At 51.0% G+C, this 13,223-nt stretch overlaps 1 protein-coding gene across 3 annotated transcripts in view; it reads left to right on the forward strand.

Annotated features, from left to right (window-relative positions):
* The window catches only part of ANKRD53 (ankyrin repeat domain 53), a 44,853-nt gene that overhangs the window by 24,854 nt on the left and 6,776 nt on the right, over positions 1 to 13,223 (forward strand). For all 3 annotated transcript variants that reach the window (XM_077279865.1, XM_077279885.1, XM_077279875.1), the window contains exon 2: positions 6,204 to 6,363. In XM_077279865.1, the coding sequence (XP_077135980.1) occupies positions 6,259 to 6,363 (105 nt within the window). In that variant the 5' untranslated portion in view covers positions 6,204 to 6,258. The remainder of the gene's footprint in view (positions 1 to 6,203; positions 6,364 to 13,223) is intronic.

Consider the following 13,223-nt stretch of genomic DNA (forward strand, 5'->3'; position numbering starts at 1 on the left):
ACAGGAGGATAGAGGGGACGGGGATCTGGAGGATAGAGGGGACAGAGGGAGGGACAGGAGGATAGATGGGAGGGAGGAACTAGAGGATAGAGGGGAGAGAGGGATAGGAGGATAGAGGGGAGGGAGGGACTGGAAGATAGAGGGGAGAGAGGGACTGGAGGATAGATGGGAGGGAGGGACAGGAAGATAGAGGGGAGGGAGGGACTGGAGGATAGAGGGGAGGGACAGGAGGATAGAGGGGAAGGAGGGACTGGGGATAGAGGGGAGGGTGGGACTGGAGAATAGAGGGGAGGGTGGGACTGGAGGATAGATGGGAGGGACAGGAGGATAGAGGGGAGGGAGGGATTGGAGGATAGAGGGGAGGGTGGGACTGGGGATAGAGGGGAGGGTGGGACTAGAGGATAGAGGGGAGGGAGGGACTGGAGGATAGATGGGAGGGACTGGAGGATAGATGGGAGGGACAGGAGGATAGAGGGGAGGGAGGGACTGGAGGATAGAGGGGAGGGAGGGACTGGAGGATAGAGAGGGTGGGACTGGAGGATAGAGGGGAGGGAGGGACAGGAGGATAGAGGGGAGGGTGGGACTGGAGGATAGAGGGGAGGGAGGGACAGGAGGATAGAGGGGAGGGTGGGACTGGAGGATAGAGGGGAGGGAGGGACAGGAGGATAGAGGGCGGGGAGGACTGGAGGATGGAGGGAGAGACTGGAGGATAGAGGGGAGGAAGGGACTGGAGGCTAGAAGTGAGGGACTGGAGGATAGATGAGAGGGATTGGAGGATAGAAAGAAGAGTCTGGAAGAAAGAGGGGAGGGACTGGAGGATAATGGAAGGAGGGACTGGAGAATAGAGGAAGGAGGTACTGGAAGATAGAGGGGAGGGACTGGATGATAGAGGGGAGAGAGGGACTGAAGGATAGAGGGGAGAGTCTGGAGGAAAGCGAGAAGAGAAGGACTGGAGGATAGAGGGTAGAGAATGGTGGATAGAGAAGAAGACTGGATGATAGTGGGGAGGGTGGGACTGGATGATAGTGGGGGACTGGACTGGAGGATAGAGGGAAGAAAGGGACTGAAGTATAGAGGGGAAAGTGCGACTGGAGAATAGATGGAAGGATGGGACTGGCGAATAAAGGGGAGGGTGGGAATGGAGGATAGAGAGAAGAAAGAGACTGCAGGGTAGAGATGGAGAATAGAGGGGAGGAAGGGACTGGAGGATAGAGGGACTGGAGGATAGAGGGGAGGGAGGGTGGGACTGGAGGATAGAGGGGAGAGTGGGACTGGAGGATAAAGAGAAGGGAGGGACAGGAGGATAGAGGGAGGAGAGGGTTGGACTGGAGGATAGAGGGAGGAGAGGGTGGGACTGGAGGATAGAGGGGAGGGTGGGACTGGAGGATAAAGGGAAGGGAGGGACAGGAGGATAGAGGGGAGGGTTGGACTGGAGGATAGAGGGAGGAGAGGGTGGGACTGGAGGATAGAGGGGAGTGAGGGACTTGGAGGATAGAGGGGAGTGAGGGACTGGAGGATAGAGAGGAGGGAGGGACTGGAGGATAGAGGGGAGGGACTGGAGGATAGAGGGGAGGGACTGGAGGATAGAGGGGAGGGAGGGACAGGAGGATAGAAGGGAGGGAGGGACAGGAGGATAGAGGGGAGGATGGGACAGGAGGATAGAGGGGAGGGTGGGACTGGAGGATAGAGGGAAGAGAGGGTGGGACTGGAGGATAGAGGGGAGTGAGGGACTGGAGGATAGAGGGGAGGGAGGGACTGGAGGATAGAGAGGAGGGAGGGACTGGAGGATAGAGGGGAGGGAGTGGATACAGGGGAGGGTGGAACTGGAGGATAGAGGGGGAGGGACTAGAGGATAGAGGAGAGGGACAGAAGGATAGGAGGGAGGGACAAGAGGATACAGGGGTGGAACTGGAGGATAAAGGGGAGGGAGAGACTGGAGGATAGAGGGGAGTGATTGAAGGATAGAGGGGGAAGGAAAAGGATGATAAATGGATGGACTGGAGGATAGAGAGGAGGGAGGTACTGGAGGATAGAGGGGAGGGACTGGAGAATAGATCGGAAGGAGGGACTGGATGATAGATCGGAAGGCGGGACTGGATGATAGAGGGGAGGGAGGGACCTCCTGTCCCCTCCAGCTCAAAAATATCTCCAGCATCCGTCCTTTCCTCAACCGTCAATCTACTAAAATGTTTGTGCATGCCCTCATCTCCCGCCTTTTCTGTGGCCTCCTCTGCAAATCTCTTCACTGGCTCCCATTCCCTCAGTGTATCCAGATCAAATTACTAATATTGACCTATGCAAATTGTCTCTTCAGAGAGGAAGAGGACTAGAACTCTAGTGCCACCTATTGGAAGTAGCAATCCTAACAGTCAATGTCGACCCTTTAACGAGCCTTGTTACATGACTTAGAATAATAGCCAAACCAGGATAATAATAATAATAATAATAATTTTTATTTATATAGCGCCAACATATTCCGCAGCGCTTTACAACTTATATCTCAATTTGCAGACACTGTGTTTCGGGGTACTGCCCCTCATCAGTGTAAAGTGGAGATCTGGTTTGGCTGAGTGAGAGGCGTCTGACCGGGATCCAAGAAGTATCGTTTCTCCATGCGGAGAGTGACATGTTAAGCATGTCGAGATGAGGAGACTTAAAGCCGCAATTCTCCTCTGAGAAATATGCAAATTGTCTATTCAGTGAGAAAGAGGACTGGAAGTCTAGTGCCACCAATAGGAAGTAGCCCGCAAGGAGAAACAATACCTCTTGGATCCCGGTCAGATGCCTCTCACTCAGCCAAACCAGATCTCCACTTTGCACTGACGAGGGGCAGTACCCCGAAACACAGTGTCTGCAAATTGAGATTCTGGTTTGGCTATTATCCTAAGTCATGTAACAAGGCTCGTTAAAGAGTCGACAATGACTGTTAGGATTGCTACTTACAATAGGTGGCACTAGAGTTCTAGTCCTCTTCCTCTCTGAAGAGACAATTTGCATATTTCCCAGAGAAGCATTGCGGCTTTAAGTCTCCTCACCTCCACATACTTATCATGTCACTCTCCGCAAGGATCCTAATATTGACCTACAAAGCCATCCATAACCTGTCTCCTCCATATATCTCTGAACTAGTCTCCCGATATCTTCCCTCACGTAATCTCTGGTCCTCCCAAGACCTCCTTCTCTCCTCCACACTTATTCGCTCCTCACCCAACCGCCTCTAAGGCTTTTTCCGAATATCCCCCATCCTCTGGAATTCTTTGCCCCAACACGTCCGACTATCAACCACATTCGGATCCTTCAGACAGAACCTGAAAACCCATCTCTTCAGGAAAGCCTGCAGCCTGCACTGACCCCGCTGCCTCCTCACCACTACCGAAGCTACCGCCTCACCAACACCGGAGCTACCGCAACCCCCAACCTATTGCCTCCTTCCCCATGATCCTGTAGAATGTAAGGCTGCCGTCGCACTGGCAGTATTTGGTCAGTATTTTACATCAGTATTTGTAAGCCAAAACTAGGAGTGGGTGATAAATACAGAAGTGGTGACATGTTTCTATTATACTTTGCCTCTATTTGTTCCACTCCTGGTTTTGGCTACAAATACTGATGTAAAATACTGACCAAATACTGCTAGTGTGACGGCAGCCTAAGCCCGCAAGGGCAGGGTCCTCGCCCCTCTGTACCAGTCTGTCATTGTTAGTCTGTCTACTGTAAGTGATATCTGTAACTTGTATGTAACCCCTTCTCATGTACAGCACTATGGAATCAATGGTGCTATATAAATAAATAATAATAATAATAATAATAGAGGAGAGGAACTGGAGGATAGAGGGGAGGAAGGGACGGGAGGATAGGGGAGGGACAGGAGGATAGGGGAGGGAAGGGCGGGAGGATAGAGGGGAAGATGGGACTGGAAAATAGAGGGGAGGGAGGGGCGGGAGGATAGAGGGGAGGGAAGGACAGGAGGATAGAGGGGAGGGATCGGAAGATAGATTAAAGGGATTGGAGGATAGAGGGGGAGGGTCTGGAGTATAGAAGGGAGGGACTGGAGGATAGAGGGGGAGGGAGGGAGTGGAGGCTAGAGGAATGAGAGACTGGAGGATAGAGGGGAGGGAGGGAGTGGAGGATAGGGGAGGGAGGGACAGGAGGATAGGGGAGGGAGGGACAGGAGGATAGAGGGGAGGATGGGACTGGAGGATAGAGGGGAGGGATCGGAAGATAGATTAAAGGGATTGGAGGATAGAGGGGGAGGGTCTGGAGTATAGAAGGGAGGGACTGGAGGATAGAGGGGGAGGGAGGGAGTGGAGGATATTTGCAGCACAAAAATGACTCGACTTTTTAACAAATTTGGTCATGAACATATGGAAAACATAAAAACACGCTCAAGAAGGCAAACATTACGGCGCAAGTAAATATGCCAAAAAGTAGAAAAAAAAGGGCACAAATAAAAAAATGATTAATTCCCTAAATCTTTTTCTACAAGACCATGGGCCCTATTCATAATTTGCATTTTTCACTTTTCTTTTTATGTCTTGTGGTACTTGCTGGCGCATGGGATTCATTAATTTTGCGTGAAATAAAAAATTCTATTTGGACCCTATTTATTATTCCATTTGTGCTTTTCTTGTTTTGTTTTTGTTTTGTGTCACCTCTTTCTTTCTTAATTGGAGCATTTTGTAAAGTCTATTTTATTGGGGTTTTTTCATGTTCGCCATTGTGGGAGGGGTTTGGATTTTCAGATGTTTTTCGGCTTTTTAAAAAGTCCTAGCATATTTTGCAGAAATGTCCTTCAGTCCTCCCCTGCAGTGATTTTGTATACGTCTGGATTTTTTTTGGCCAATTTCACAACATTTTATTAGAATACTGTATGTCAAGTTTTGCACTAAAAAGTGGAAAAAATAAAGATCTTATTTTATTTTGATCAAAATTTATGAACCACATGTGCCATTTTAAAGAATGTGGAACAAAAATTATCAAACTATAATAATGCTAGACCGAAATAAGAAAAGTAATTTCAAAAATCCTGTAACCTGATCTGCTGCCCCTCTGGCTGTTATAACATAGTGAACCTCTGGCTGTTATAACCTGCTGCCCCTCTGGCTGTTAGGACCTGCTGCCCCTCTGGCTGTTAGGACCTGCTGCCACTCTGGCTGCTAGGACCTGCTGCCACCCTGGCTGTTATGATCTGTTGCCCCTCTGGCTGTTAGGACCTGCTACCCCTCTGGCTGTTATAACCTGCTGCCCCTCTGGCTGTTAGGACCTGCTGCCCCTCTGGCTGTTAGGACCTGCTGCCACTCTGGCTGTTAGGACCTGCTGCCACCCTGGCTGTTATGATCTGTTGCCCCTCTGGCTGTTAGGACCTGCTACCCCTCTGGCTGTTATAACCTGCTGCCCCTCTGGCTGTTAGGACCTGCTGCCCCTCTGGCTGTTATAACCTGCTGTCCCTCTGGCTGTTAGGACCTGCTGTCCCTCTGGCTGTTAGGACCTGCTGCCCCTCTGGCTGTTAGGACCTGCTGCCCCTCTGGCTGTTATAACCTGCTGTCCCTCTGGCTGTTAGGACCTGCTGCCCCTCTGGCTGTTAGGACCTGCTGCCCCTCTGGCTGTTATAACCTGCTGTCCCTCTGGCTGTTAGGACCTGCTGTCCCTCTGGCTGTTAGGACCTGCTGCCCCTCTGGCTGTTAGGACCTGCTGCCCCTCTGGCTGTTATAACCTGCTGTCCCTCTGGCTGTTAGGACCTGCTGTCCCTCTGGCTGTTAGGACCTGCTGCCCCTCTGGCTGTTAGGACCTGCTGCCCCTCTGGCTGTTATAACCTGCTGTCCCTCTGGCTGTTAGGACCTGCTGCCCCTCTGGCTGTTAGGACCTGCTGCCACCCTGGCTGTTATGAGCTGTTGCCCCTCTAGCAGTCATTATCTGCTGCCCCTCTCGCTGTTAGGACCTGTTATCATTCCTGCTCACTCTGGCATTAGGAGTCCTTTTGTAGTAGCACCGCCCACTGGACTCCACGCCAGAGTGAGCAGTAATTCAAATAAATAAAATACAAGTTGCACTAAATCTTTTCCTACAAACCTATATATGAATCTTCTCAGCTCCTCCTGCTCTATAACCTGCTGCCTGCGGATCAGACGCCATGTTAATGTGACAGGTTCCATTTTACTAAAAGTTCCAAAAGGTTTTGCATGGAATAACCAGCACTTTTTTTGCAGAAAATCCACAGTGTCCCCCCCAATCCTCTGAATCCAGGGAGAACCAAAAGAAAACATGGACGTGGACCGGGATCAGTTAATGGCAGCCTCCATCGGGAACAAGGACTGGCTGCAGCTCTGTATGAAGGCGTCGGACTCTCAGGTCAAGGCCGACAGATATGTAAGTGTCAGCTCTTCTGCCGAGACGCCGTCATTACAACACGAGGGTCTGGCTCTGTTCTTTGCCTCCAGTTCATATTAAAGGCTGTGGATTGAAGGCAGCAAATCCCAGATAATCCGCTCCGCCCCGGTAATCTGCGGCCATCTGTCCATGTTACATTATATGATTTGAGAAAAAGCGTCATGTTTACATAAAGGATGATCGTTTAATGAGAAGCTGGCGGGAGACATGGAACTAACGCTGATTTAGGTAATCTTCACAATATGGCGCCCATCATTAGACAATGCAGCTCCCTGGACAGCCGCAATCAAACATTTATTTAACCCTGATTTCTAATTGGGTTTGTCGGTGAAATTTACAATCTTTCTGCTGCTTATAATAAACGACTGTAAATAGCTCAGAACAACTAATATATCATGTGGTTCCTCCAAATTCAGCAACAAATTACACATTTACTGACTCCTGCGGTCTCAGGACTATTCCCTCTTTTTACCAGCGTCTTTAATATGTAGTAGTGCGCACCTGGCTACTATGACCTGTTGTCCCTCTCGCTGTTATAACCTGGTGACTCTCTGACTGTTATTATCTGCTATTCCTCTGGTTGTTATGACCTGTTGCCCCTTTGGGAGTTATGACCTGGTGTCCCTTTGGCTGTTATAACCTGGTGACACTCTGGCTGTTATGATCTGCTTCCCTTCTGGCTGTTATGATCTGATGACTCTCTGGCTGTTAGAATCTGATGCCCCACTGGCTGTTATGATCTGGTGCAACTCTGGCTTTTATGACCTGGTGCTCATCTGGCTGTTATGACCTGGTGCCCCTCTGGCTGTTAGGATCTGCTGCCCCTCTGGTAGTTAAAATCTGCTACCCTTCTGGTTGCTATGACCGGGTGCTCCTCTGGCTGTTAAGATCTGCTATCCCTCTGTCTGTTATGAACTGCTGCCACTCTGGCTGTTATGACCTGGTGTCCATCTGGCTATTATGGCATGCTGCCACTCTGGCTGTTGGGATCTGCTACCCCTCTGGCTGTTATGATCTGTTGCCCCTCTGGCTGGTATGACTTGGTACCCCTCTGGCTGTTATGACCTGGTGCCCCTCTGGCGGTTATGACTTGATGCCCCTCTGGCTGTTAGAATCTGCTGCCCCTTTGACTGTTAATATCTGCTGCTCCTCTGGCTGTTAGGACCTGCTGCCCCTCTATCTGTTATGACCTGGTGTCCATCTGGCTGTTCTGACCTGGTCCCCTCTGGCTGTTGGGATCTGCAGCCCCTCTGGCTGTTATGACCTGGTGCCCCTCTGGCTGTTATGACCTGGTGCCCCTCTGGCTGTTATGATTTGCTGCCCTTCTGGCGGTTATGACTTGGTGCCCCTCTGGCTGGGGGAACATTTCCAGGCATTTGAAACTTTTTCCCAATTTCCAGCACATTAAATAATAAAAATGAAGGAGTCATCTGGCTAATACCAAGCCCTGACACAGACACATGGTGAAAGCGATTGGAAGCTCTGGCTCTAGGTAGAAGACAATCACGTGGTGATAACCACAGAGATTTAGGATCAGGCTGTGATATCGGTGCACAGAGCTCATCATCCACCTCTCTGATGGTGATATCGGTGCACAGAGCTCACCATCCACCTCTCTGATGGTGATATCGGTGCACAGAGCTCATCATCCACCTATCTCGTGGTGATATTGGTGCACAGAGCTCACCATCCACCTCTCTGATGGTGATATCGGTGCACAGAGCTCATCATCCACCTCTCTGAAGGTGATATCGGTGCACAGAGCTCATCATCCACCTCTCTCGTGGTGATATTGGTACACAGAGCTCACCATCCACCTCTCTGATGGTGATATCGGTGCACAGAGCTCATCATCCACCTCTCTGAAGGTGATATCGGTGCACAGAGCTCATCATCCACCTCTCTGATGGTGATATCGGTGCACAGAGATCACCATCCACCTCTCTCATGGTGATATTGGTGCACAGAGCTCATCATCCACCTCTCTGAAGGTGATATCGGTGCACAGAGATCACCATCCACCTCTCTCATGGTGATATTGGTGCACAGAGCTCACCATCCACCTCTCTGATGGTGATATTGGTGCACAGAGCTCACCATCCACCTCTCTGATGGTGATATCGCTGCACAGAGCTCACCATCCACCTCTCTGATGGTGATATCGGTGCACAGAGCTCATCATCCACCTCTCTGATGGTGATATCGGTGCACAGAGCTCATCATCCACCTCTCTCGTGGTGATATTGGTGCACAGAGCTCACCATCCACCTCTCTGATGGTGATATCGGTGCACAGAGCTCATCATCCACCTCTCTGAAGGTGATATCGGTGCACAGAGCTCATCATCCACCTCTCTGATGGTGATATCGGTGCACAGAGATCACCATCCACCTCTCTCATGGTGATATTGGTGCACAGAGCTCATCATCCACCTCTCTGAAGGTGATATCGGTGCACAGAGATCACCATCCACCTCTCTCATGGTGATATTGGTGCACAGAGCTCACCATCCACCTCTCTGATGGTGATATTGGTGCACAGAGCTCACCATCCACCTCTCTGATGGTGATATCGCTGCACAGAGCTCACCATCCACCTCTCTGATGGTGATATCGGTGCACAGAGCTCATCATCCACCTCTCTGATGGTGATATCGGTGCACAGAGCTCATCATCCACCTCTCTGATGGTGATACCGATGCACAGAGCTCACCATCCACCTCTCTGATATCGGTGCACAGAGCTCATCATCCACCTCTCTGATGGTGATACCGCTGCACAGAGATCATCATCCACCTCTCTGATGGTGATATCGGTGCACAGAGCTCACCATCCACCTCTCTGATATCGGTGCACAGAACTCATCATCCACCTCTCTGATGGTGATATCGGTGCACAGAGCTCACCATCCACCTCTCTGATGGTGATATCGGTGCACAGAGCTCACCATCCACCTCTCTGATGGTGATACCGCTGCACAGAGCTCACCATCCACCTCTCTGATGGTGATATCACTGCACAGAGCTCATCATCCACCTCTCTGATGGTGATATCGGTGCACAGAGCTCACCATCCACCTCTCTGATGGTGATATCAGTGCACAGAGCTCATCATCCACCTCTCTGAAGGTGATATCGGTGCACAGAGCTCATCATCCACCTCTCTGATGGTGATATCACTGCACAGAGCTCACCATCCACCTCTCTGATGGTGATATCACTGCACAGAGCTCACCATCCACCTCTCTGATGGTGATATCACTGCACAGAGCTCATCATCCACCTCTCTGATGGTGATACCGGTGCACAGAGCTCATCATCCACCTCTCTGAAGGTGATATCGGTGCACAGAGCTCACCATCCACCTCTCTCATGGTGATATTGGTGCACAGAGCTCACCATCCACCTCTCTGATGGTGATATTGGTGCACAGAGCTCACCATCCACCTGTCTGATGGTGATATCGCTGCACAGAGCTCACCATCCACCTCTCTGATGGTGATATCGGTGCACAGAGCTCATCATCCACCTCTCTGATGGTGATATCGGTGCACAGAGCTCATCATCCACCTCTCTGATGGTGATATCGGTGCACAGAGCTCATCATCCACCTCTCTGATGGTGATACCGATGCACAGAGCTTACCATCCACCTCTCTGATATCGGTGCACAGAGCTCATCATCCACCTCTCTGATGGTGATATGGGTGAACAAAGCTCACCATCCACCTCTCTGATGATGATATCGGTGCACAGAGCTCACGATCCACCTCTCTGATGGTGATATCGGTGCACAGAGCTCACCATCCACCTCTCTGATGGTGATATCGGTGCACAGAGCTCATCATCCACCTCTCTGATGGTGATATCACTGCACAGAGCTCACCATCCACCTCTCTGATGGTGATATCACTGCACAGAGCTCACCATCCACCTCTCTGATGGTGATATCACTGCACAGAGCTCATCATCCACCTCTCTGATGGTGGTACCGGTGCACAGAGCTCATCATCCACCTCTCTGATGGTGATATCGGTGCACAGAGCTCACCATCCACCTTTCTGATGGTGATATCAGTGCACAGAGCTCATCATCCACCTCTCTGAAGGTGATATTGGTGCACAGAGATCACCATCCACCTCTCTCATGGTGATATTGGTGCACAGAGCTCACCATCCACCTCTCTGATGGTGATATTGGTGCACAGAGCTCACCATCCACCTCTCTGATGGTGATATCGCTGCACAGAGCTCACCATCCACCTCTCTGATGGTGATATCGGTGCACAGAGCTCATCATCCACCTCTCTGATGGTGATATCGGTGCACAGAGCTCATCATCCACCTCTCTGATGGTGATATCGGTGCACAGAGCTCATCATCCACCTCTCTGATGGTGATACCGATGCACAGAGCTCACCATCCACCTCTCTGATATCGGTGCACAGAGCTCATCATCCACCTCTCTGATGGTGATACCGCTGCACAGAGATCACCATCCACCTCTCTGATGGTGATATCGGTGCACAGAGCTCACCATCCACCTCTCTGATATCGGTGCACAGAGCTCATCATCCACCTCTCTGATGGTGATATCGGTGCACAGAGCTCACCATCCACCTCTCTGATGGTGATACCGCTGCACAGAGCTCACCATCCACCTCTCTGATGGTGATATGGGTGCACAAAGCTCACCATCCACCTCTCTGATGATGATATCGGTGCACAGAGCTCACCATCCACCTCTCTGATGGTGATATCGGTGCACAGAGCTCACCATCCACCTCTCTGATGGTGATATCAGTGCACAGAGCTCATCATCCACCTCTCTGAAGGTGATATCGGTGCACAGAGCTCATCATCCACCTCTCTGATGGTGATATCACTGCACAGAGCTCACCATCCACCTCTCCGATGGTGATATCACTGCACAGAGCTCATCATCCACCTCTCTGATGGTGGTACCGGTGCACAGAGCTCATCATCCACCTCTCTGTTGGTGATACCGGTGCACAGAGCTCACCATCCACCTCTCTGATGGTGATATCGCTGCACAGAGCTCACCATCCACCTCTCTGATGGTGATATCGGTGCACAGAGCTCATCATCCACCTCTCTGATGGTGATATCGGTGCACAGAGCTCATCATCCACCTCTCTGATGGTGATATCGGTGCACAGAGCTCATCATCCACCTCTCTGATGGTGATACCGATGCACAGAGCTCACCATCCACCTCTCTGATATCGGTGCACAGAGCTCATCATCCACCTCTCTGATGGTGATACCGCTGCACAGAGATCACCATCCACCTCTCTGATGGTGATATCGGTGCACAGAGCTCACCATCCACCTCTCTGATATCGGTGCACAGAGCTCATCATCCACCTCTCTGATGGTGATATCGGTGCACAGAGCTCACCATCCACCTCTCTGATGGTGATACCGCTGCACAGAGCTCACCATCCACCTCTCTGATGGTGATATGGGTGCACAAAGCTCACCATCCACCTCTCTGATGATGATATCGGTGCACAGAGCTCACCATCCACCTCTCTGATGGTGATATCGGTGCACAGAGCTCACCATTCACCTCTCTGCTGGTGATATCACTGCACAGAGCTCATCATCCACCTCTCTGATGGTGATATCGGTGCACAGAGCTCACCATCCACCTCTCTGATGGTGATATCGGTGCACAGAGCTCATCATCCACCTCTCTGATGGTGATATCACTGCACAGAGCTCACCATCCACCTCTCTGATGGTGATATCACTGCACAGAGCTCACCATCCACCTCTCTGATGGTGATATCACTGCACAGAGCTCATCATCCACCTCTCTGATGGTGGTACCGGTGCACAGAGCTCATCATCCACCTCTCTGATGGTGATATCGGTGCACAGAGCTCACCATCCACCTTTCTGATGGTGATATCAGTGCACAGAGCTCATCATCCACCTCTCTGAAGGTGATATCGGTGCACAGAGCTCATCATCCACCTCTCTGATGGTGATATCACTGCACAGAGCTCACCATCCACCTCTCCGATGGTGATATCACTGCACAGAGCTCATCATCCACCTCTCTGATGGTGGTACCGGTGCACAGAGCTCATCATCCACCTCTCTGTTGGTGATACCGGTGCACAGAGCTCACCATCCACCTCTCTGATGGTGATATCGCTGCACAGAGCTCACCATCCACCTCTCTGATGGTGATATCGGTGCACAGAGCTCATCATCCACCTCTCTGATGGTGATATCGGTGCACAGAGCTCATCATCCACCTCTCTGAAGGTGATATCGGTGCACAGAGCTCACCATCCACCTCTCTCATGGTGATATTGGTGCACAGAGCTCACCATCCACCTCTCTGATGGTGATATTGGTGCACAGAGCTCATCATCCACCTCTCTGATGGTGGTACCGGTGCACAGAGCTCATCATCCACCTCTCTGTTGGTGATACCGGTGCACAGAGCTCACCATCCACCTCTCTGATGGTGATATCGCTGCACAGAGCTCACCATCCACCTCTCTGATGGTGATATCGGTGCACAGAGCTCATCATCCACCTCTCTGATGGTGATACCGGTGCACAGAGCTCATCATCCACCTCTCTGAAGGTGATATCGGTGCACAGAGCTCACCATCCACCTCTCTCATGGTGATATTGGTGCACAGAGCTCACCATCCACCTCTCTGATGGTGATATTGGTGCACAGAGCTCACCATCCACCTGTCTGATGGTGATATCGCTGCACAGAGCTCACCATCCACCTCTCTGATGGTGATATCGGTGCACAGAGCTCATCATCCACCTCTCTGATGGTGATATCGGT

This window comes from Ranitomeya variabilis, chromosome 1, assembly GCF_051348905.1.
Source record: "Ranitomeya variabilis isolate aRanVar5 chromosome 1, aRanVar5.hap1, whole genome shotgun sequence".
Classification (NCBI taxonomy): Eukaryota; Metazoa; Chordata; class Amphibia; order Anura; family Dendrobatidae; genus Ranitomeya; species Ranitomeya variabilis.